The 26,324-nt window shown below is 39.5% G+C and overlaps 1 protein-coding gene across 1 annotated transcript in view; it reads right to left on the bottom strand.

Moving 5' to 3' along the window:
- The window catches only part of ctif (CBP80/20-dependent translation initiation factor), a 133,267-nt gene extending 107,163 nt beyond the window's left edge, over nt 1–26,104 (bottom strand). Inside the window, 1 exon segment of the mRNA XM_029124925.2 lies at nt 26,088–26,104. Within this exon segment, the coding sequence (XP_028980758.2) occupies nt 26,088–26,092 (5 nt within the window). The 5' untranslated portion in view covers nt 26,093–26,104.
- Between the last annotated feature and the right edge of the window lie 220 nt (nt 26,105–26,324).

The raw sequence follows: 26,324 nt of genomic DNA, 5'->3' as shown, positions 1-26,324 counted from the left end.
AGGGCTGTACCTTTGAGCAAGGTACTTAACCCTAATTGCTTTGGTAAATGTCATTCAACTCCATTCCTGGGAGCCAAAAAATCTCTTGGTCGAAAGTTGGATAGGACTACCAATCATTTGACAGTCATTCCAATAATTTTATTATCTGAGTTAGGCTAGGTGGTTAACATCACCAAGTAGGCTAATGAACAAGATACTACAGCCACCAGATAATCATTATATCACAGGCAGTTGGGTAAACTCTAAGCATTCCTCAAATACTGCTTCCTGGAGGGAAAATTCAATTATGTGGTTCTGTGATAACATTTGGGTGGTTAGCATTGATACATAATCACCTTTAGCCACTGTGTTATGCTGAAAATTATGAACATGATCATAAACAAAAAAGATACCGGTCGCTCTGAGCTCACCTAAGAATCTGCTGTGTTTATCAGTTCCCAATTGCTTCAAGTATACCAAAGGACATCTGAATCCCCTGCGATCTGAGTCTGTTGACAGTGCGAGAAACACTTGTCTTCCAAGGCCTATTTTAAATGCTTGCTACAGATCTCTTTTCTCATGCTTTATTTTACAGTAAAGTTTTGTCAAAAGAGTAGTTGGCCGGATTCAAACCCACGCACATCAGAGACAGCGACTTAGACCAGTGGAAAAGACAGTCTAGATGTCAGCTATTGGACTCTCTCTTAACTGAGACCATAAGTAGGCCTGTAACAAAACATGATTGTCTAACCGAAATGTTTTGACGTGATTGTAGTTTCTTTGTTGAAACGTTTTCAACACTTTAGAACCCATAGCATTCGTCAATGGCCTTCCTTTAGAATGCTGTTTCTCTAACAATAACAATTGTGTAAATATCACTAAGTGTTACTGTATTCCTGTGGATGTTGTCATCAAAAGTTATGCAGTCATTTGATGTTTTTTTATCATTTTATGATTTATTTACTCAATATGCTAGCGCCCAAGTGGCCACGATATTTTACGTCAGAAGAGGCTGTTTCTGTGTAGCTTGGTGATAAGAAGTTTGAAATATTCTTGATCTTAGAAAGCAATAATGATGTCGTGGTGAGTAACAAATATCAATCAATCAAATGTTTTTATAAAGCCCTTTTTACATCAACTGTTGTCACAAAGTGCTTTTACAAAACACCCGGCCTTAAACCCCAAGGAGCAAACAATAGTAGTGTTGAATTTCAGTGGCTAGGAAAAACTCCCTAAGAATGCCAAAATTTAGGAAGAAACCTAGAGACGAACAAGGTTCAGAGGGGTGACCAGTCCTCTTCTGGCTGTGCCGGGTGAACATATTAAGAGTACAAATTGTAATAATTAATAAACGCATGTTGGCTGAGTCCAGAGTCTATTTAAACCTAGGGGTGGAGGTCAGCAAAGTGGAAGCTGAAATCATCAGGTATTGTCTTGATCTAGAACACAACCAGGAAGACTTTGGACAGGGACAGCAAGCAAGTCTTTTAAGCCAGGAACTTTGTTGGCCAAGACCTCAAGTCCTCCTAAGTTTAAAACAGGGCAGGAGACAAGGAACATTTTGAAAAAGCATTCCTTAGACCTACAAGGAGAACTGAACCTACTCCCCCAGCACAATAAGATAGCAGCGTAAGACCTTGGGGCTGAGACTGGGGTCCAGTGACACTGTGGCCCTATCCAGGAGGAGGCCCCGGACAGGCAGGAAATCAATCCACCCACATTGCCAAGCGTCAACCAAAGGGACACCCACCAACCGCAACCTCCCTGAATGAGGGCAGAGCATTGCCAGCAGAGTACAGCCCAATTGCATAAGTGCGCAACAGAGAGACAACAACAAGAAAGTGACATTGGAGGGAGGGCATCTCATTAGCGATGAGAGCCCACCTGGCAAGACAGCAAGGGTGGACCTTATCAAGCCTTTCCGGTCACTTTCTCGCCCCTGGGCCGGACTACATGTAATCATAGACCATGCTGTAGAGATGAGTCATTAGTTGACACTTGAGAGTCTGCATTTCTAACCTTAATTGGCAAATCATTCCACTGTAGTGGAGCTCTATGAGAGAAGGCCTTCGGCTGTTTGTTTAGAAATTCTAGGTAGAATTTAAAGGCCTGCCTCTTGTGATCTAAGTTTACGTGTAGGCAGGGCTTGACTTTGGCACCTGCCCCCTGCCAAATGTGGATAGAATTTGGCTGTGGCGTGTAATGCAGTCACACTTACTAGCCACTTTTGCGGGTAGCATTCTATATATCTATACACAGGGTTTTTCCTGCATTCAAAGCTCATAGGCAACAGCCTTCCCAAAATCTTGCACTGCCTCTGTGTGTTGGCATGGTAAAACATGATTTTGCGCTCATATATAAAACAAAAACGAAACACTGCAGCTAAAATGAGTGTTGCCAGGTGGAGTGTGTTTCCTAAACAATTGGGCTATTTTTAATGGGCTTGGGTGAGTCGATTTGTTATCTGGAGAAAGTGAATACAGTTTATGGTCAATGAAATCTGGCAACCTTGCATACAGGACCACACGGGTCCAGACATTGCGGAGATGAGTAGTGTCGGAAAAACAAGTGGATTCTAGTTCTTTCACACCCAAGCATGTCAAAATATTCCAATAAAACGTAATAACATCAAACTACATCAAATCCACAAATAGCGAGACAAACAAAGTTGACAGGTGAAAAAAGACCATCAGATTAGGGTATGTACTATTACCAAAAGCCTTAGGCTGTATAAGAGTAAAAAAAACAATAGAGCAAAAAAAACATAACTTATTTAAGTTACTAACAATATAAATATATGAACGTGAAGAAGCTGGATCAGCGACAGCAGCAGAGCCTAGCACAGATAAAGGAAGTCGAGGAAGATTAACGATTTGGCGTCAAGGCAAAGATGGGGGGAAAATAACATGACAAAGCTGTTTAGTTTTTTATGCAAGTCTATATTAACAAGAACATAACATAACAAAAATGGACAACAATAATATTGACTGTGATTAATTATAAAGCTGATGGGTGATTTCATATTTCTTTTTAAATGACATGTTAATAGTTCTAGTTTATGTTAAGAATATATATATTGCTTGCATATTTTGGTTGATATTAGGGAGCACATGGTAGCGTGCATTAGCTGCACAAGTGGACACGGACAACAGGGCAGATTTAACACTATAAAAGTAATGTGTAGCCACATTATGTAAAGTATTTCACAGAGGGGTATCCGGTAGAGTGGGGTACCACCTTTGCCTAATAGTGACAGAACCAGTGAACTAAGATGTAGCACACCATAATCAAATTTTATCAAATAAAACATAATTCCCCAACAACAAAACGGTGGCTAGTGAAAATGTTGAGTGGCTAGTAACTTAGGAAAACCCCTAGCCACAGTGGCTGGTGAGCAAAAAAGTTAATGTCAAGCTATGCGTGTAGGTATGTATGACTGTATCATTTCAATATAGGTTATTGTTAACCTATATTGATATATAGGTTAACAATAAAACCTTAAAATCAGCCCTAACCCTAAAAGGCAGCCAGTGTAAAGAGGCTAGTACTTGAGTAATCTGTTCACATTTTTTAGTTCTAGTTAGGATTCTAGCAGCCATGTGCAGCACTAATTGAAGTTAATTTATTGATTAATCAGGGTAGCCGGAAAGAAGAGCATTGCAGTAATCTAATCTAGAAGTAACAAAAGTATAGATTTGTTTTTATGCATCAGTGGTCAGGGTCAAAGGTAACGCAAAGGTTTCTTACAGTTTTTTGGGATATGGCCATGAAGCCGTCGAGGTTCACAGTGAGATCTGCCAACAAAGCTTTTTGTTTCTTGGGTCCTAAAACTAGCATTTCTGTTTTTCTTGATTTTAAAAGCAAGAAGTTTTCTGTCATCCACTTCCTAATATCTGAAACGCATGCTTCCAAAGTAGCTTATTTTGGGGCTTCTCCATGCTTCATTGAAATATATAACTGTGTGTCATCAGCATAACATTGAAAATTGACATATATATTGAGCATATATAGTGAGAATTATAATGGGCCCAGAACCGAGCCTTGAGGAACACCAAAAAATAAAAGTTTGATTTATCAGAGGATATGCCTTCCACACATACAAACTGATATCTTTCAGATAAATAAGATTTAAATACACTGCGGATATATGTTTGGTGTTGTCTATTTTGATGCTGTGAAACGTTAGTAATATATTTTAGATGGCAATAGAATGGTTGCTTGCTCAGTCTTATAATTGAAAACATTGTCGTATTTAGCTGTGTAGTCGGCTAACTAGTTTGTTTTATCGAGTTTCTTCCGATTTCATTCATATATGCAAACTGCAATATAATTGTCTGGTTCTGTTCGTATATCAGACTAAAGAAAAGTGACCGCAAATGAGTTTCACTTGTGAGGCGAAGAGCGGTCATTTTCACTGGCTAGCCAAGATTGGAGCCTGTAACGTTGTGCTTTGCTGACGACATCATCACTTGATAATGATTATGTCCTGCATCTGCCGGACATGACAGGAAAACTGCGGTGACGCCACCTCCAACGCGATACAGACTGGAACAACAATGGAGGATTAAAGATTAAAAGGTATAAATAATTACATTATTAATTGCCGGCTATAATACCACGCGGACGGACTCAAGAGTAGCTTACTGTACATAATTGACTGCAAAATATTTTAGAAAGCTTGGCTGCTTCTGTTTGAAAATAACACGCTTTTAATCTTGGTGCTGAGCTATAAGGCACGACTGTAGGGCAAACCACAAATATATAGACATATATTTTTTGGAACATCCAAATCACACAATTGAAATCATGGAACACTCTTTTAGGTCTCCCCTTTAGAATAAAACCAACCCCAAGGTTGTGTGATGGATGGTTGATATTTGAGAGTGGATAGTACTTTGACCAGTGCAGTGTATGCCAGTTAGCCTATAGAAAAGTTCCACCCAGAGGAGGAACTTTTTCAAAGTTATATAGATGTGGTGTCAAATTAAAGATGTGCTCTTTAAAACAAAGTTGACTTGTAATTTTGAATTGGTTCTTAGTTTCTGTGCTATATTTGTTTGAAATGTGACAACGACCCGAAACACAAAGCCAGGGCAACTAAGGAGGGGCTCCGTAAGAAGCATCTCAAGGTCCTGGAGTGGCCTAGCCAGTGTCCAGACCTGAACCCAATAGAAAATCTTTGGAGGGAGCTGAAAGTCCGTATTGCCCAGCGACAGCCCAGAAAGGATCTGGAGAAGGTCTGTATGGAGGAGTGGGCCAAAATCCCTACTGCAGTGTTTGCAAACCTGGTCAAGAACTACAGGAAACATATGATCTCTGTAATTGCAAATAAAGGTGTCTGTACCAAATATTAAGTTATGCTTTTCTGATATATCAAATACTTGCAAATGAATTACAAAAAAAATCTACATTGCTTTGTTAGTGGGAAAACCTGCAAAAAAAAACCCTGCAAAATCGGCAGTATATCAAATACTTGTTCTCCCCACTGTATATTGTTAATCGCAATGATTTGATACAATTAATTGTACAGCAACATTTGTAATTGTTACAGCTCTAACAATAAGTACAAGAGCAGACGTCATGTCTTTCACCCCTCCCCATTCGGTCACCCAGCCCCTCCCTTATTCCAATCAGAAGAACCCTAAAGGGATGGCCCAAAACAGGTGACTTTTTGGAGTGAAAATGTTAGCACTGAGACAAGAGGCACAAATAAGCATTAAATGACGTGCCCATTATTCCGTATGTCTTTGCAAGACATTCTATTGACAGCAGGCATACAGAAGCCTTCAAATACACACAGCAGCTAGGATGAAATGTGATGCAGAGCGCAAGACTGACCAGCTATACAGCAAACTGCAGTCACTCAACAGAGTCCACAAGGGAGGTGGGTGGCTGCATTGCAAAGGTTGCCTGGCTCCACGAAGACCTTAGTGTGGCCAAACGCCACTTCATGTTCAAGGTCTTTTGTTTCTCCTCCGCAATGAATCCGGATCTATTTGGTTTATTGGTGTTTCAGCATTAATATAGCTTCGTAAAAAATACTGTAATTAAAAAGACTGAATTGGTGTTGGTGTTAAAGAAAAAGATACAAATGTATTAAATTAAATACAATACAAACAAGTCTAACATACTATAGGAAAGACATAATATACTAATATATCAAATCTAAGGTTAAATTACATTTTCATTAAAAAGCCTGCTCAGGTAAGGTGGTGGAGATTGTCAAACATTCTGGGATAGTCAGTTTATGTGAGTTTCTTGAAAAACATCCTGTGAGCTCCTCCCTGGAGCTAGAGTAACCAGGCTCGGCACTCAGTAAAAAGTAGCTTTCTGGCAAAATTAAGACAGTTTGGTGCGTCTTTCAGATACAGCATCAACTTTAGGGGTCGACCAATTATCTGCCTGGCCTCTGATATGATTGCCAATAAAACACTTATAATGCACTCCACTGGCTCAGGTGCAGCTGCATCTCTGCAAGGTTTCTTCTTGTAGTCAGGTTTAATTTCCCGCCTGCAGTATTACTGGATTGGTTATACCCTGGGAAATGAACACCTGCCAAGCGCCAAATGCGGGTAGATTTAGCTTTTGGCATGTAAATCTCAGATGGCTGTCCGCCACACTGGCGGGTAAATTTTTATACCCAATATTTCCTTCGTATTGTAATCAGAACAGCGGAGAGTGCCACTGCTAAATTGTGATGCGCCGCAACAGCAATACAGAATCTTTTTATGACAAACGATTTATTTTAATCGCGCGCAGTTTACTATTGCACAACCACCAGAGCAGAGAAACAACGTCTTGCACTATCAAGCAAGCGCGTGAGGTCAGAGAAAAGTAACTGGTTTTGTCTGTGCACGTACAGTTTGTGTAAAACCGTCAGTAAGTGGCTGTCACATTGACATAAAGAAGGTAATCATCGTCTGAGCCGCAACCCAAAGTAAGCTAGCTAGCTGTCACTACTCGATAGCTACAATGGATTAGCGTCATGCATGCAACATTAGAGACTCTGCAGCAACACTAAGACTTCCGATTTTCGTATTTTGCCTTCAGAATAAAAGCATGCGATGTGTATTGTGTACATTTTCAAAAGAAAAATATAAATTAAACAAATTGCTATTTAAACAATACGTTATATAAGGTAAACAATATTATAAGGTGGGCACATTGAGAAATTGTTAGAGCTTAAGTTAATATAGAGACCCTTTCTGACATTAAAAAAAAATCAGATTTTTTTTATGTTGTTCATTTGCTTTTGCTCATTAGCTTTGGAGAGGGATTGTGTTATACATCTGGGATGCAATTCATGAACAGTTTTAGAGAATGGTTAATTTAGGGGGAATACTGTTAAGTATTGTCAAATAATGTCAAGAAAGTTGACAAGGAAGAGAGACTGGTGTAAAGGGATGACGTTACGTTTTTTATGTTAGTAATACATGTTTGAAGCATCACATAGAATAATTATGTTTTGTGATTAATGGAGGTTTGGAGATAAAGGCATTTCAAGAGGCTGGGTACAGTATGATGCTGAGGCGACTAATTGTTCTGTGTGTGGCCAGTATGCTAAGATAAAAGCAGAAACAACTAATTTGTCATTGGAAATAAAAAGTTTGTATTCAACATAATACCTTACTGTCTCAACGAAATATACTGAAATTAATGTATACGTTACACAAAAAGGCAATTTATTATTTTGGCCTGTAAAAAAATATGCTTGGCTGGGGGATTTTTTCATCTACCAGTCCCCTTGGCAGGTGAGCCAAAAAGTTTATTTCAGACACTGGTTATACCTCACAAGTAAATAGCCAATCTGCACTGTACGCTGTATCTGTGAGAGAAAAGTGGGAAAGAGGAATGCAGGGTGATCCATGAATAAGCCGAGAGGCTTTTTTCTCAAAGGTAAGAATGCTGACGTTGCTGAAGGTGCAAAAAAACATCACAAAACTCTATGCTGAAGTTGCAACAAATATTACAATCCTAATGATGTATTTCTGTGACGACAATACCCAGGTTAACTTTTTGCAGACTAACGTTACTCCAACTCTTGTTTTCATGTTGCCTACTAGCAGAAAAAATAAACATTGGAAAGCGGAACCCTGTTTAATGGGGAAAACATGATAAGGGGAGTACATGGGGGTGTCAGTTACTGAACCAGATTCATCTCATCTATGTATTTCCAATGATTTCCTGTATCCTGCGGGGCACTGCCAATCCAGCCTTGGAGCACTAGTTCTGCCTTTTATAAGTTCAGAACCCAGGACAGAAATCAAGTTCTCTTGCGCTGATACTCCAATATAAAGATGATTCAATCACTGGCTCCTTTCTGTCCAGTCCCCCCAAGTTTGACGTTGCCGCAAAAGGCTTTATGATGGCAGTACCAGACTGAAGCCATGTTACGAATGAGAGGAGCAAAACATTTCTGTTTGATTCCTCAGGCAAGTGCAGTCTCCTCTACTCCATTCTGTGTGTGTCTGGTTTTCCAACAAAGGCATCATGCAAAGTACAGAGTACACACAATAAGAAAAGGATCATTAGGAGTAAAATGTAACTACAGGCAAACCCCATAACTGTCCCTAGTATGTCACTTGAAGAAACCCTTTTAAAAATATCCTTTCAAGAAACAACACTTCATTTTCAAAGATCCTACGGGACGCTTGTGTGTTTAGAGTGTGGGACTTGAAAGTTGGTGAGTGAGCAGGATCCAACGAGATAAACCTCGGAATTATAGATTCATAAAGAAATAATCTCCAGTCACTCTCTACTACACAGTCCTTACCATTACTGGCATATAACCACAAGGACACATATTTGATCAGAGGTGCAATTTAGCAAAATATCCAAGGAATGCTTGCAAAGCATACTTGAGGTTTCAAGTCAGAATCTAAGAAGTGAAAAACTCCCTAGTCAGCAATTAACTAAAACCAAGGTCTGCACATGCACAGTTCAACGTGACACAACAGTTTTTTAAGAGTAGGAGCTATGGTAGTTATTATTACTAGGACATCATCCACCATGTGTGAAAAAGGATATCTTCAGTATTGGAGAAGCACTTTGGGATCATCATCTTTGCTTAGTCTCAACAGGAAATGACAAAACGTACACACTTCAAAGACCACTGCTAATGAACCGCATCATTACACAGTACTCTAGTCAAGATCATTATCTGTTCAATTTAGGACAAATAAAAGTCAGCAGGCGTTGGCATTAAAACACAGCCAATAACGTCTAGCCTGTGATAATGATGGGGGAGACTATGAATAAATTATGAAATTACAAGGCAATCAATGTAATTATTAATTTCATTGTTCATTATATTACAGTAAATTCAGCCTATTCTCAGCTATAACTAGATGCAAGAAAATTCAAAGCACACGCACACAGTTTGACAGACAAAAGGTCAAGCACTGAGCAAGAATATACAATGCGGGCCCCTATAATTTCAAATGTGCACTCCGCGCACATTAAATAGTCAAACTCCTCCAAGTTTAAATGACCACATGCTCTGTCAGAGTGACCTGTTACCGCTAATCCCGAATCAGTAAGAGGTTCAGATCTGTGTAGCAGATCATATGGGGTGATTGCATTGCTCGGTATGTTCCAACAGGATTGAATCAGTTGTCTCATGTCTTCAAAACTGGCATTTCTCAACTGGTGTGTAGCAAACCAAATTTAGGTCACTGTTTTACCTTCTTTTAACCAAAACCATGATTGGCAAACAGGAATTGCAGAGATTTTAATTGGTTTACTGGTATTATTACTTAGCAGCATTTTAATGGAATATTGAATGTTTATAGTAGAATACACTCATAAGAAAATGATTGAATGATACAGATAGCCGACATTCACATACCACAAACAGCACGTTTTGTCATTTTTGTACCTCTGTTGTCATGGTACGGTGAGCAGCAGCGCCACCGTGCCATACATTATCAGTTTCTCAACACACACGAACACATCCCGGACTGTCACGTTTCCAATCTTTCACACCAGGTCCCAATTGACATCGTTTGTATGTTTAAATGTTTCCCCTCTGCTCCCCACATTGTGGATCATTGTCATGTTTGCTGTCGTGTATGTTGCTGTTACTTGTGAGTATGTTATACCGGTTGCCTACCTACGTTTTGCTGCTTTAGTCAGCCCTTTTCTTTTGTTGTTTTTTTTGCTCGGTGTTTGTTTATTCCATTAAAATATCCACACCGACTACCTCTGCCTGCACCTGGTTCCTTGCTCTGCAACACTACACCGCATCGTTACATCTGTACCTGGCATAAATTAAATTAAAAAATATTGCTTCTGTCTTTGGATAAGGAGTAATTTGCTAAGGAGAAATGTGTTAAAATAATCTGTGTTTCTAAAGATTGTTAAGTGCTCTTACATAGTTTGCGGCCTTAAAGCATATATTTCCCCAGCAAATGTGCCAGGTATACTTAAAATCTACCATCCACTCGTCTTGGCAGCCAACCCCGATCCCTTTACACCATAAAACACAATGCTGTGTAATATTTATATAATTTATAAAAGTATTTCCACAAGCCCTAGTTGACACAAAATAAGAAAAACATGTTTATGCACCAAATATAATTTAGTGTAATTATATTTTTTTGTTTTATATTTATAAAAAAAAACACGTTGACTGGACCACTTGGTATAATTACACCAAAATAATTTTCTACAGCATTTTTTTCACAGATTTTGAATACGCCATATGTTGCTGAGTCTATTACAACCACCTCTTAAATGTATCATGTATAATGGAAGAGCCTCTTGAACTGATAAATGTTTTCTAACAGTATATTTCTGTCTTTCAAAACAAAATATGCATATAGCCTATTTGTAACGAGGACGCGCATGGAGGACGCGCGCCACCCCTCCCGACATGGTGTTCGGCGCGCGTCATCGCCGGCCTTCTAGCCACGCCGCTCCTCCTCCCACGGCACTGTCCTGTCTTGTTATTGCACACACCTGGTGTCCATTCCCTCATTAGATCGCTTATATAAGTTCCTGTGTTTCTGGTTGTCTTTGTGTGGTATTGTTCTATGTGCGGTGTACGTTTGTATTTGAGCTGTCTGCACGCTTGTTTTGCGCCTGTGCGCCTGAGAGTTACGCGTGCTTTTGTTAATATATCTATTGCCATTTGAAACTACCTCCCTGCGTTGGCTCCTTATTTCACGCACCTACTACACCGGTTACACTATTTATTTTACAAATGTTTTATTTGAGCATAAAAAAGCTAATTGAGTCAGTATTTTGAAAGAGAGGCCTGTCAAATCAATACAAGACAAAAACAACCTGCAATACAATCCATACATATAGGTTTGCAACTTAATTATCATTGTCAAATTTGGGTCACTAAGGGAAAACAGTTGAGAACCGCTTGTTTACAAGGTGGGACTTCAGGTGGTATGTTTCAGCTGGATGATCATGTGACCGAGTGTCTCTTTAAACACTAGGTCAACATGCCGATGTTCCCTCCCACATGCAGTGTGACCGAGGCTAATCTGGAGCACACAGCTAGCTAGCCCCAACACACGGAGCTCTTGCCAACAAGAGCAGGGCAGAGGGCATTTTGAATAAGCTAGGCAAGGTTTGGGATAAGTGAGTTAATTCTAAAACAGTCCACAGAACCGCATCCATGTGAGGGTGTGTTTCACTGGTTGTGGGGAGAAGGAATTAAAAACCAACACAGCCTGATGCTCACTTGACGTCTGACCAAGTCTCAGACATTTATGACTACTAGGAGGATAAATAAATAGGACTAATCTCTGTCATTCAAGCTGTGAGCAGCAGGAAGAACAGGGACAACCGCAGGACTAAGCTTGCTCGCTCTAGGGTTGAATGACTGGGTATTATTGAGGTATTATAGTTACAGATTCCATTAAGTATGACCATGTGTCATCCATTTTAAAGCATTCCAAAGATAATGATCACTCAGTTGTAGCTAATTAGTGCTAGCACCAGGCCTAGTCTTTTAAAGGGTCATATTCTGACCGGGTTCGCTACAGCATGAAAATATAACGAATGGACATTGTCTGCATTGATGCATTCTTTGTAAGTATGGCATAAAAACTTTACATTTCAGAAGCCTTTTTCACCAGCCACACATCACACACAAGTTTTAAATGCAAGCCAACAATGGGGCTCACAAAGTAAGGCAGTACTGCAGCTGAGTAAAGAGCAGGCTACGGCATCCAGACGCACACACACAGTAACTCACCCACTCAGAACAAACACACACCGAAATGTTTACGGTTTGCTCTGTCGGAGTGCATGTCCATCAGTGGAATGCCCCTTTCTGCCAGCACATTCCACAGCACAATACGAATGCGTCGTCCCTCAGCTGTGATTTGATCACACCCAGGCGCACTGACTGCAGATGCACTGATACACAGCAGGACCTAGACGTTCCAGTTGGTTTAACATTCGGTTTAGGAGCGTACGCTAGTTAGCCTCCTGAGAGACAGAAGCATGGAACACAGACACTGTAGGCTGACAATGTTTTCTGATCATTAGAATAATTACTGACTTCACCCACAGAAAGGGGAACTGATGATTTGATAGTTTCATAATCCTAACATGCCAGTGAATAGCCATGCTGTGACCATAAACTAGGCAGCACGATGCGTTGCTGACAAGAATAAGGAAATAAGAGCAATTAATAAGGAGAAAATGTCAATTCTAATGATTTATCATCTATAGGCCTACATTTCCCTCTGAAACCCCAGCCTATCTGCCCAAGCCATCTCTCTGTTGGAACACCACAACGTGAGTAAACTGTTTAGGATGAAAGTGACCTGGATCTCAATGAGCTAGCCTAGCAGAGATGAGGGCATATCCTAGAGACTGTCATGGCTGTGCAGGGGATGGTTGGGGGAGGGTGACAGACCAAGAAGAGCGACAAGGACCCCACCTTCACAAGCATGGGTGGGGGTTGACAAAGGGGGCATTGTTTTCCCTTGCCTTGAACCTGGAAGCATGGAGCATGGGTGTAGAGGCCAGGCTGAAGTTAGCACCATTTGGGCTGCCCTAGCAGCCTGACTCGCTGAACACGTGTTGGATTGGGACACAAGGTATTTTACATCCAAACCTGAGATGTGCAAGGCATGCAGCACGACATAAACCTACAACGGACCCATAAAATACATAGGTTCCAGGGCAGAAATGCTAGGCCAATACTTCAATTGCCACAAAGCAGTGTTGAGTTGCACCAGCATTGTGTCAATGGGGCAGTTATCTACATATTATTAAAAATGTTATTGAAACGTCACTAACTTAAATAATAGGCCCTTATTTAATATAGAACTTTTTCTGTAGTCCAGCCCACTTTATCTAGTCAAGCATTTCTCTAGTCAAGTCCACTTACAAAATGCCTAACTGGTCGGTGCACTCTTACATTTTTTACGGTTTATAATTCCAGCTTTACAAAGTGTTATAACGTAGGCAGTGACCAGAATATGAAGATGCTTACGTAGTGGTATGTTTAAAACTAAATACCCCAATCCACTGACAAAGAGCCCAAAATATATTTTCCCATAGGGCAATAAATTGCTGGATTCTCCAAAGTTGGACCTTAAGTTAACCTTTCTGTTCTGCCCCACTGGTATTTTCTCCACAGTTTATTGACGCATACTCAAATATTTCTCAGAACACTGCAGATTAATGTTCTCGCTACTTCGAGGCATTAAATACCCTACTTAGCAGTATAAAAAGAATATTCTGATACTAGCGTAACATGGCTGCCTACACCACTTCCAATAACATTGCCTCAAAAAGTGTACCCTTGATCCACGACATTTAACAGTATAGACGACCTCCAGTTTGGATTCACTAACAGAAGTGCATTTGGCGAATCGAGCCAAGGTCACATCACTTCCATCCAGGTCATCGTTGTCCTCCCAGGTTCCATCACGAAAAACCCAGAGACCCAGGGGCAATGACACAAGGACTGCATTATTACTACAATAATCAATGATCAGAGCATTTAGCTTAGACAACTGCCTTACTGCAGCCTGTGCCGAAAAACACTGCAGCCATGGATGACATCACACAACATTGCCAAAGCAGTGATGAAAGAGAAGCCCCTAAATTAGCTATTTTGGAAGCATGCGTTTCAGATATTAGGAAGTGGATGACAGAGAATTTCTTGCTCTTAAACTCAAATAAAACAGAAATGCTCCTTTTAGGACCCAAAAAACAAATAGCGTTGTTAGCAGATCTCACTGTGAACCTCGACGGCTGCATGGTCGTATCCCAAAAAACTGTAAAAAACCTTGGCGTTACCCTTGACCCTGACCTCTCCTTTGAAGAACATATAAAATATGTCTCAAGAGTTGCTTATTTTCATCTTCGAAACATCGCAAAAATTAGAAACTTCCTATCAAAAACTGATGCAGAAAAATTAATCCATGCTTTCGTTACTTCTAGATTAGATTACTGCAATGCTCTTATCTCTGGTTATCCAGACAAATGAATAAATAAACTTCAATTAGTGCTGCACACAGCTGCTAGAATCCTAACTAGAACAAAAAAATTTGAACACATTACTCCTGTCCTGGCATCCTTACATTGGCTGCCTGTTAGGGTTCGGGCTGATTTTAAGGTTTTACTCTTAACCTATAAATCAATACATGGACTTGCTCCTACTTACCTTGCTGAAATGATCCAGCCATATATACCTACACGTAACCTTAGATCGCAAGACGCAGGCCTTTTAATTGTACCTAGAATTTCTAAACAAACAATTGGCGGCAGGGCCTTTTCTCATAGAGCTCCACTCCTGTGGAATGATCTGCCAATTAAGGTTAAAAATGCAAACTCAGTGCAAACTTTCAAGTGTCTACTAAAAACTCATCTCTACAGCACGGTTTATAATTAGGTGTAGCCTGGCCCGGGGGCGTGAAGGTGACCAGTAGGCTTGATACTGTCCACCCTTGCTGTCTTGCCAGGTGGGCTCTCGTCGCCACTGGGATGCCCTCCCTCCAATGCCCTTCGGGGGAAGAGTCACTGGCTTGTTGTTGATTCTCTATTGCGCACTTGTGCAGTTGGGCTGTACGCTACTAGCAATACTCGGCCCTCATTCAGGGGGGTTGCGGTTGGTGGGTGTCCCTTGGATTGATTTCCTGCCTGTTGGGCCCTGTCCGGGGCCTCCCCCGGGTAGGGCCACAGTGTCACCGGACCCCCCCGTCTCAGTTTCCAAGGTGTTACGCTGCTATATTATTGTGCTGGGGGACATGAGGGATGTACTACTAACTTTTCTCAGTTTCCTCCAATTTTAAATTTTAGAAGGAGATGAGGTCCTGGTCCACACCTGCGGATTACCTGGTTTGGGGGGACCGTTGCTGTTCCTGTCCTTGTCCACCTGGTCATACTTCTGACCTAGTCTAAAATCAAATATACTCTGGATTTAGCCAAGAGAAATTTATTTATTATTCCAATTGGACTCTTAATATCTCACCCGGCACAGCCAGAAGAGGACTGGTCACCCCTCTGAGCCTGGGTCCTCTCTAGGTTTCTTCCTAAAATTCGACCTTCTTAGGGAGTTTTTCCTAGCCACTGAAATTCAACACTACTGTTGTTTGCTCCTTGGGGTTTAAGGCCGGGTGTCTCTGTAAAGCACTTTGTGACAACTGCTGTTGTAAAAAGCGCTTTATAAATACATTTTGATTGATTGATTGATTGATTGATGACATCACACAACATTGCCAAAGCAGTGATGAAAGACGATTGGTGTCTGTGTTTCCTCGGCTCTCCCAAGCAGATGTTTCCATCCCTTCCTCTCCACTCCCCTTTACAAATTAAAGAAGCTACCATTTGAAACTAGTAATCCGACTCATCACTGGCAGTTACTGGGTGTTCAATTGTCATGTATCTTGTGTGTACTGAAATAAATGAAGTTCCCTTTCGGGAAGAGTAATTTTCATTGAATTAAAACATTTAGGTTGGTAAGAATATCCCTGCAAGAACACCCCCCAAAACATATAATAAGAATTTGCATCCGGTAGCATTAAACTTTTCTCTGTGAACCAACCCATTGTAGAATAGTTATCTATTTAGAGTATATAGTGAGCTTCAGAGGCGTTGAAAGGCCTACATGTCTCCATTGTCATAATGCGCGATCAGAATTATAGAAAAAAATGTTTGGTCCATTTGAGAGGCCCAGGCCTAACAACGCCACTGGTGTGCTTGCTGTTGTAGATTCTACAACAGATAAGCATTCCTTATCATGAGGCAATGTTCCGAGTTGCATCTGAAGGAAGGATGCTTTCTGACAAGCTTCCAATATGCTACAATTTATATTGCAACTGCGGGTAAACAGCTTTAAAAAAAAAAGAGGGTTATCCCACATTTCTATTCCTTCATTATTTCTCAATTAGAACTGTACTGTTTTAAACCCAGAGTTTTTAGCTGTGGAATGGATGAGCCCTTACAGTAGCACTTTACAATGTGTCTGTGACTTTTACTTGGTAAATAAGAACATTTGGGATTTAGGTGATGGTTACCCCGATATAGTAATAATTGCTGTTAAACAACATGATTTATAACCACTATGTTACAACATTTGGGCTACATTTGATAATGGTTATATCTAAAAGCATCTTTGATAATAAGGACAGGCCAAAATGTTGTCAAAATAATTTGTACAAATCAATTTATAATCAATATTTTATTGATGAAAACTAAAGGGGATGGATAAAATAACAGAACCCACAAGGGAAAGCACTTACTTTGAATCAACTTAATCACAATTACAAACTCTGCCACAGAGGTCACATTAGGTTGATTGCCAATTAGCAGTGCATACTGATGGGTGACAAATCAAAGGAAATACCATTTGTTAGTAAGTCGTTAGGCAACCAGGAAACACCAGAAAAGCGTCACTGTGACTTGGCAAGTCTCTGGAACTTTACTGGAGGGATGGAACAACATTCTTACAAAAGATATTCCCTCTTTTGGTATTTTGACGATGTTGGTGGAGACTGCGGTCTAAAACTTAGATCCTTACCCCTTACCATCTAAATCCAAAATCGAGGTCAACTGTGCCTGCTCAGAGTTTTTATATATGCCAGAGAGCATGACAGGATTTTAACTGCTTAACTGTATCATGCAGTACACCTGTATGAGAGCATGTGCTTACTGTTACTGTATGTTTCTCCACTCATTTATTAATAAAAAAATTTCTGCTACACATGGTGGAGGATCGGTAATGGTTAGGGAAGCCACCTCGTGGGTCTGATGATGGCTCTTCATTGTTGGATAATGGCCAATGAATATGAGACAATTTTATAGGACCAGATGAACCCTATGGTCCAAACACTGTTCCCTCATGACAATCCCATATTCCATGACGATAATGCCCCTATACAGTGCTATTCAAATTGCTGTGGTTATGTACATATGTTCCCACAACTGTGCCAGACTCAGTTTGGAATAACTTACTTGTAGCAGCAAGCTGGTCAATATAATAGGTAGCCTAAACTGTTTCAGTAAGGAAGGATGGTAGTTTGACAGTTTGGTGGTTTCACTGTTTAGTAGATCTACTTCTCTTGTTGGCTGAGAAAAAGTATGAAAAAAATCTAAAATCTACATTTTGTCTAGAGCCTAGAGTTCCAAATGGAAAACCTTTTTGTGATTAGTGAGGTCCTTCAGATTAAAATGGTGACCAAAAATAAAACATATATACATTGAGATATTAACACCAATTAAAGTACTATATATTTCAAAGAGATGGCAACATATGGACCATGAAAGTAAAACCTCTGAGGTATCTTTCCTGTCCGAGTAGAGACAAACGTGCAGATGAGGGTCAGTTTGTGATGCAATATTCATAACGTATCATAATGTAATCTCTTGGTGTGTTACAAATGAAGACCATTGTGAGACTGGGTACCCGCGCTGGCATATGAGATAGTGAAATGTTAAAAAGGTAAAAGAACAGCATACCAAGAATATTACCGCAAACTATTTTCGGTCACTTCCACATAATCTCTTCCCTAACAGTAATATTCCTCCTCACACGCTCTTTTCTGTACATTAGTCTACATATGGGTTTTTCAGTGAAACTAATTAATCAGGCGAAAGGCTTAGATTTGTGATAATTGCACAAAGAACAATAAAGATACAAGGTATAATATATATATATATATATATATATTTTATTTTTTTATAAATATGTTTAACCATGACTGGAAATGGTTTTGCTTTGGATTGGTGGGAGCCAAAAAGCTTTACGACAGTGGATATTCACAAGTGTAACAGTGTAAAGGCCAGTTAATTTTTAAGGTAAACTTATGGTATACCATTGAAAGCTCATTGGCTATACTGTCTAGGGTACTATCATAACATGGAAAAATGAACTATTAGAATGCTCAGTAGCATTGACAGGAAAACAATAAGGCCAGTTTTTTCACGATTTCTTATATTCAAGCAAGTAGCTTGGATATAAGTTACTATTATGAAACCGACCTCCAGTCTAAACACAATGAAAAAAGTTTCATCTGAAAAAAGCATTTTTAACATTTTAACATTTTAAGAGAATCTCTTGATTCTAAAAAGGTGACAATTTGTAGCTCCAAACCATTCTCTCATGGTGATTTTGTATGTGAAAATACAAATGACACTGACGACTTCGGATAGATTTGGTTAATGACCAATTGCGAAAAATGGAAATTACTAATGTGTTCCCATGGCTCTCCCCTTTTGATTGATGTATACCACTAATGTGCCAAAAACGGTCCAATATTTACATCCGTCTTCGTGACTTCTGCACCACTTCAGTGGTTGCACTCAACCTCAGCAAAATAAATAGAGAATATTTTTTGTAAACAAAAAGAGTTGCAAGCACAACCAATGGAAATCAGCTGAAACAAATTCAATCATGCCCATCTCATTTTGGACTACTTCATAAAAACACACAAAATATGTATGAAAATGTAAACAAATATACAAATAATCTAATATTTCAGGGTATGAAGGCTTGGTTGAATATATTTTTATACAATAAAAATTATTGTTTGAGTGTCCATATTTATGCTGTAGCCACAGTTCAAATAACATCCTGCCTTGCAGATATACAGCTCCGGGAAAAAGTTAGGACACTGCATAAAATGCTAATAAAAACAGAATGCAATGATGTGCAAATCATTTATCCCTATATTGAATTGAAAATACACTGCTCCAAAAAATTAAGGGACCACTTAAATCATACATAGGGTCTCGAAAGAAATATATTAAAGATCAAAATCTTCACTGAACATTGTGTAGTTCGTGAACACAAACGACAAGAACAAAATGACGACATAAACCAAAAGCACCAACCGATTGAGGGTTGGATTCAAAGCTGACAGCCGATTAATTGGCCAATACCAGCCCCCCCAACACCTTTTGGAAATGAACAATCATTGACTTCATTAGAAACAGGAAAACTGTTACACTGAACAACTACGTCAAAGTAAATACCTAAATAAATAAATGTGGAACTGAACATCAAACTGACTGATTCTAGTATGCAAAATAACACTGTGGGTGGGAGCTACAGTGGGGCAAAAAAGTATTTAGTCAGCCACCAATTGTGCAAGTTCTCCCACTTAAAAAGATGACAGAGGCCTGTAATTTTCATCATAGGTACACTTCAACTATGAGAGACCAAATGAGAAAGAAAATACAGAAAATCACATTGTAGGATTTTTTATGAATTCATTGGTAAATTCCTATGTAAAATAAGTATTTGGTCACCTACAAAAGAGGCTCCTCTGTCCTCCACTCGTTACCTGTATTAATGGCACCTGTTTAAACTTGTCATCAGTATAAAAGACACCTGTCCATAACCTCAAACAGTCACACTCCAAACTCCACTATGGCCAAGACCAAAGAGCTGTCAAAGGACACCAGAAACAAAATTGTAGACATGCACCAGGCTGGGAAGACTGAATCTGCAATGGGGAAGCAGCTTGGTGTGAAGAAATCAACTGTGGGAGCAATTATAAGAAAATGGGAGACATACAAGACCACTGATAATCTCCCTAGATCCGGGGCTCCACGCAAAATCTCACCTCAAAATGATCACAAGAACGGTGAGCAAAAATCCCAGAACCACACGGGGGACCAATGAATAACCTGCAGAGAGCTGGGCCCAAAGTAACAAAGGCTACCATCAGTAACACACTACGCCGCCAGGGACTCAAATCCTGCAGTGCCAGACGTGTCCCCCTGCTTAAGCCAGTACATGTCCAGGCCCGTCTGAGGTTTGCTAAAGAGCATTTGGATGGTCCAGAAGAGGATTGGGAGAATGTCATATGGTCAGATGAAACCAAAATAGGTAAAAACTAAACTTGTCGTGTTTGGAGGAGAAAGAATGCTGAGTTGCATCCAAAGAACACCATACCGACTGATCCGTGTAAAGGAAAGAATGAATCGGGCCAAGTATCGTGAGATTTTGAGTGAAAACCTCCTTCCATCAGCAAGGGCGTTGTAGATGAAACGTGGCTGGGTCTTTCAGCATGACAATGATCCCAAACACACCGCGAGGAGATCTGCATGGAGGAATGGGCCAAAATACCAGCAACAGTGTGTGAAAACCTTGTGAAGACTTACAGAAAACGTTTGACCTCTGTCATTGCCAACAAAGGGTATATAACAAAGTATTGAGATTTACTTTTGTTATTGACCCAATACTTATTTTCCACCAATAAATTCATTTAAAAAAAAAAGTGATTTTCTGGGGAAAAAAATCTAATTTTGTCTCTCATAGTTGAAGTGTACCTATGATGAAAATTACAGGCCTCTCATCTTTTTGAGTGGGAGAACTTGTACAATTGGTGGCTGACTAAATACTTTTTTGCCCCACTGCATATCAGAGTTTATTATAATCTTTTTCAATGCCAATTTGGCCGTTAAATTCCAGAAATCCGGCCACATAGAACTGCTACCAGACATATGTTTTAAATAGCCATATAATAGCCTATATTTAAACAGCAATAAAAAACAAATGCTATGATCCAACAAATGTTTTTTATTTAAATTAGTCGGCAGAATGAAAACTTAGCATATAGGCGAAAATAGCATATAGACTACAACTAGGTCTGTCGTAAATATTACATTATTGCCTGATCACAATAAGTTGAGCCAGATCGCATTTTATAACCATTATCTTTTTTTCACAATATTTGGATTATAAAATCTTGTTTCCAATCTGAATAAGGGATTTCGTCTGTGGCCACCACCTGCAAAACCATTCCTTTTTTGGGGGTTGTCTTACTGTTGCCTCTCCAGTACATCTGTTGTCACTTCCATTTGCACCAAAACATTTGACATTGAGTCACAATCGCTTATGCTTCCTAACTAGACAGATTAATATCCTTAAAGTTTAAGTGACTTGGTGTAATACTGTGATGATTGTGTTGCTGGCATCAAATTCAAAGTGGACACATTTTTCAAGAAACAATGTCTCAGTTGTAACATTTGATTTTGTCTTTGTACCATTTTCTATTGAATATAGGGTTAAAATGCATTCTGTTTTTCTTTGCATTTTACACAGCATCCCATGTTTTATGGAAACAGGTTGTATAATATGATCATGAATGTTGGTGTTGTTTACATAAATGTGCAAAAACACTCCCAGACATGTCATTGATCAATAACAACCATGTTTTTTGACATACTGGGCTGGTTAATTTAACATTTTAAAGAGCTTCATCCATAGATGCCAAATATAAAATAACGTTAAGATCTGTCATTTGGTACAATAGGAGTAAAGCATTAAAGCATTTTTCACCTAAACCAAAATGGCTATGCCTCGAAACATGTTAATTGGTCAATCATGGCACCAACATGAAACTTTGCATGGCATTCTATCAGACGTTATGGCCCTTCAGACTGTATGACTATGTAAAGTTGGGACCCATTGTGCCATTTTAACTCACAGGAATTCGTAAAAAATGCATCCGGAAAAAATAAGGACTAACGATAACAATTACAGTAAGGTTGCACCAGTGAATTGCTAAAACCCTAATTAGGTAAAGAGGCCATGGCGGAAACTTGATGAAACTAAAAATGTTTCCTTTATCACAAGCCGATGATAATGACTATAATCTCTCTTGGATAATATCTCTTCAACAGCGAGGCATAACTGGTAAAACCTGACCTACCACTTACACAAAAAGTACACAGTCAAAGACATCAATGTGCTCAGCTTAATGAGGTAACTATCCAGGGCACACTAAGCAGTGCTCGTGCACAAAAAGGCTGATTAGGCAGGCATAAAAAAAATATGTTCAATTTCTTAAGAATTGACCAATCAAAGTAGACCATGCATCCCACGTGGTGATCCCGCGAGGAGTTTGAAAAGCCCTGTTGAGTCATCCGGCATGGAAGAGAAATAATTTCTTGAATAATGTTCTAACAGAATTGAAAAAATAGAAATTAATCTCTTGAAACAAGCAACACATAGTGATTTGAAGGTACAACTAGTGTCTAAAACATTGTAGTATACAGTTGAACTCATTAGTTTGCATACCCTGGCAGAAATTGTGAAATGTTGGCATGGATTTTGAAAATATGACTGATCATGCAAAACAGTAAACTGTATTTTATTTAAGGATAGTGATCATATGAAGTCATTTATTATCACATAGATGTTTGGCTCTTTTTTAAATCATAATGATAACAGAAATCCCCCAAATGGCCCTGATCTAAAGTTTAAATACCCTTGAATGTTTGGCCTTGTTACAGACAGACAAGGTGACACACACAGGTGGAAATGGCAATTAAAGGTGAATTTCCCACACCTGTGGCTTTTTAAATTGCAATTAGTGTCTGTGTATAAACAGTAAATGAGTTTGTTAGCTTTCACGTAGATACTCAGACATAGGCTAGATACTCAGACATAGGCTAGATACTCAGACATAGGCTAGATACTCAGACATAGGCTAGATACTCAGACATAGGGAGCAGAAAAGAACTGTCAAGAGACCTGCATAACAAGGTAATGGAACTTTATAAAGATGGAAAAGGATATAAAAAGATATCCAAAGCCTTGCAAATGCCAGTCAATACAGAATAATTTATTAAAAAGTGGAAAACTCTGAGATGTCTTGATACCACCTGCAAGAATTCGGGGCAACTATTACAAAAGATTGCATGCTGTCATTGATTCTAAAGTGGGCAATACACAGTATTAAGAACTAAGAGTATGCAGATTTTCTTCTTTGTTGCCATGTTTTATGATTGTGCCATTCTGTTATGACCTACAGTTGAGTGGGACTCCCATAAGAAATAAGACATGTTTAGCCTGCTCAGCCATGTTTTCTTTACAAATGGCACATATATTACCAATTCTCCAAGGGTATGCAAACTTTTGATCTCAACTGTATACAAATTGTATGTGATGCCGTTTGCTACAATTCTGCCTTTAACCGTAGTTAGGCTCTCAATTCTTGAGCAATATTTTAGAGCAGACGTCTTTGCTAGCTGCTGCAGTGTGAACTGAAACTGACATTGTTTCATTACAAAACTGCTAAGACACCACTGGCATATTTAGATGGAGCACCAGCATGAAAAACTATGAAGGAGGACGGCATGTGCCCATCGGTAAGGGTGACGCGTCTTATTCACCATTTCTTCTGAACCAAAAATTGCAGAAGTTGACAATTGGGATATTGCACATGTCAATACCGTTATTTTGATCATAATTCAATGAATCATGCAGCCACTGTCCTTACATTAATTTTAGTTGCTAGTTGAGTATCCATACACACACTGCTGATGTAAGATGGGCTTTCTAATGTAAATGTAATTGCGTTTACTATGTATTTCAGTACGAGACTTTGCGTTGCAGTTGTTTAGCTGACCTTAGAGGGGAGTTGTACAAACATGCCAACAGTGGATCATCTCTAACTTAACAAAGCAAATAATGGGTTCTTTAGAAAATGAAGAACTTGTGTACTGTCTATTAGCACCTTGTGTGCCTTTGTCATATTCTTCAGACTGTCAGCAGAGTCTGGCCGGACTGAATGCTGCCATGTTATATCACAGACTTTAAATATCTATTTGGAATACTGCATTCATTTAATTCAGAGTTCTACGTTTTAACATTGACTTGTTGCTGTCACTGTCATATTTGACTAGTAAGATAATTAAGATTTGTTTTATTGTGTGTAAATGAATATAGATGGCCTAGTGATTATGCTATAGGGCCAGTAACCAAAAGGTTTTCAGCATTTGCTTTGTGCATTTCCAATGGGAAAATAATGAATTGTTTTCTAACCCACTTAGGTTCTGGCTCCAGCCCAACAATATGGTTCTGTTGTTTTTGCTACGGAGTTAGTTCACAGCCAGAATCCTTGCAAAGAAGAAACTAACTTCTACGTGTGCAAGGGCAAGAAATCTATTTAGCTCTGTACAGGGACATCATAAGATTTTATACTCACAAACGGAACAATAACACGGACTTTTAAAACGTGTCTTCTTAAAATGTGGTTTTAAATATAACCACTCCTTAACCACAAGTAACATCATTACTAATTCTAACAAATCAGATGTAACTTCAAGAATGTAGAATCTAGTGACAACCCTGTCCGAGTGGGCGGGAGACAGGACAGGGCTAGCTGGTAAACGCTAAATAGCATCGCTGTATAACAGCTGGTTTGCAAATGCAAGCTTAACTAGAAGTACAGTTAGCGCAAAGACGCAAGTTAGCCCTTTCCGTATCTAGAAAACTCCGCCGGTTACAGTACTCCGCATAAGTAAATTATGATTGATGGCTTGAGGGTAACATATTGCGTAGTTCTGCTAATAATGAATAACAAACATACAACCACAACGTTGATTGTTACCAAACAATTTTCCCACTGTGTCTGTCAGAAGACTGACCCCACCACACACACACATCTGTCCGGCCTCGGATTCCACGCCCTGCTCCGCCTGACTACGCGCTGTCTTGGTCTGCCGCTAACAAAGGTGATGCAACCGAGGCTAATGGATTTAGCTAACTATCTAGGTGTCGTTATCGAGAGCTGAGTTCTAAACAATAAGCAATGACCAGTTATACTGTAGCGACAGTTAACTTGCTATCTAGATAGCTACTGCTGTACAGTAACTAGCTAATGTCAACAGGTTAACGTCGTTAGTCTGCCTAGCAAGTCTACCTAGTATTAGTAAAGCCAGGACGTTTGGATCTCATCAGCTAGTAGAAATTCGATATAGTTAACAGGTTATTTAAACTCGGAGCCAAACGTTGATTGTGATAATATTACATTACCGTGACTGCATATGGACAAGAACTCAGTTATAAATGTCCCGGATCATCATCAGTTAGCCACAGGGCGCAGGGACAACTGAACTTGCACAAAATCCGGCGCATTGGATCTGGTTACACACCGTAACGTTAGCCTACTGAACACTCAACCGGCACATTCTTTAAATTCATAAAGCAAAACGATCCACAAAACAGAAAACACTAGATCCTCACCCAAATCTTGGATTTGGACGGCTTGGGAATCCTGGATCACCTCCTGATATTAAACCCGCCGTGTCATGGGTGTATTTCTCGAGAGAGAAATGTGTTCGGGAAAGAAAAGATAACGCTCCCTGACACACACAAGCAGGGGAAATGCAGGAATGTGACGTAGCTGGTTTGGTGACAGGTCATGAGCACGTGGAGGTTTGAATTCTGGGATCTAGAGTTCTGTATGACAATAAAACTGGATTCAAATTAGCAAAATGCAAACGTGAACATGCTGTGTATTACTATTCCAATGAGGTACACAACTGAAGAAAGACACATTTCTATCAGAATACTTCAAAAGTATTTTGTCAAACACAAAACAAGGCTTTCTAAAGTCTCTCAAAAGCAGTTAAAATACGTTGTCCAAATATATGTAACAAAATGACTGCCCCTCTGGCCATACTGTATGAACGTGACTTAGAAAGTATAAGTATGATAGAAAGATATTAGACATTTACATTTTTTTGAGTCTATTCTCTAAACATTTGGATTTGAAATAAAACAAACTTATTAAGCTTATACTTTAGGGTGCATGTTCGCCCCCCCTCCCCCTCCCCCATTTGTCTTTTTCTTTTTTTTAACCGATTTTCCATGCAAAAGTCGGTGACCCACTTACGCCATTAGTAGTTTTAGTATTTTCCCGGTGACGCTCTGCTAGGCCCGTACTTAAGCCGTCTCCATGTGTTTATTTGTTTTAGTATATTTTTGCTTTAAAGACGCATTCCAGGATTTTTGTGCACTGATTGTAAGTGGCGCTGCTGATAAAAACGTCCCTAAATATTGTATAACGACAAATATGTTGCAGTTTGCACTGCATGACGTCAAAACCCCTTCAGAATGTTATGGCTAATTG

Source organism: Esox lucius, chromosome 14 (assembly GCF_011004845.1).
Source record: "Esox lucius isolate fEsoLuc1 chromosome 14, fEsoLuc1.pri, whole genome shotgun sequence".
In the NCBI taxonomy this organism is placed as follows: Eukaryota; Metazoa; Chordata; class Actinopteri; order Esociformes; family Esocidae; genus Esox; species Esox lucius.
The sequence above is the reverse complement of the archived record's forward strand: the minus strand, read 5'-3'. Positions and strand labels throughout refer to the sequence as shown.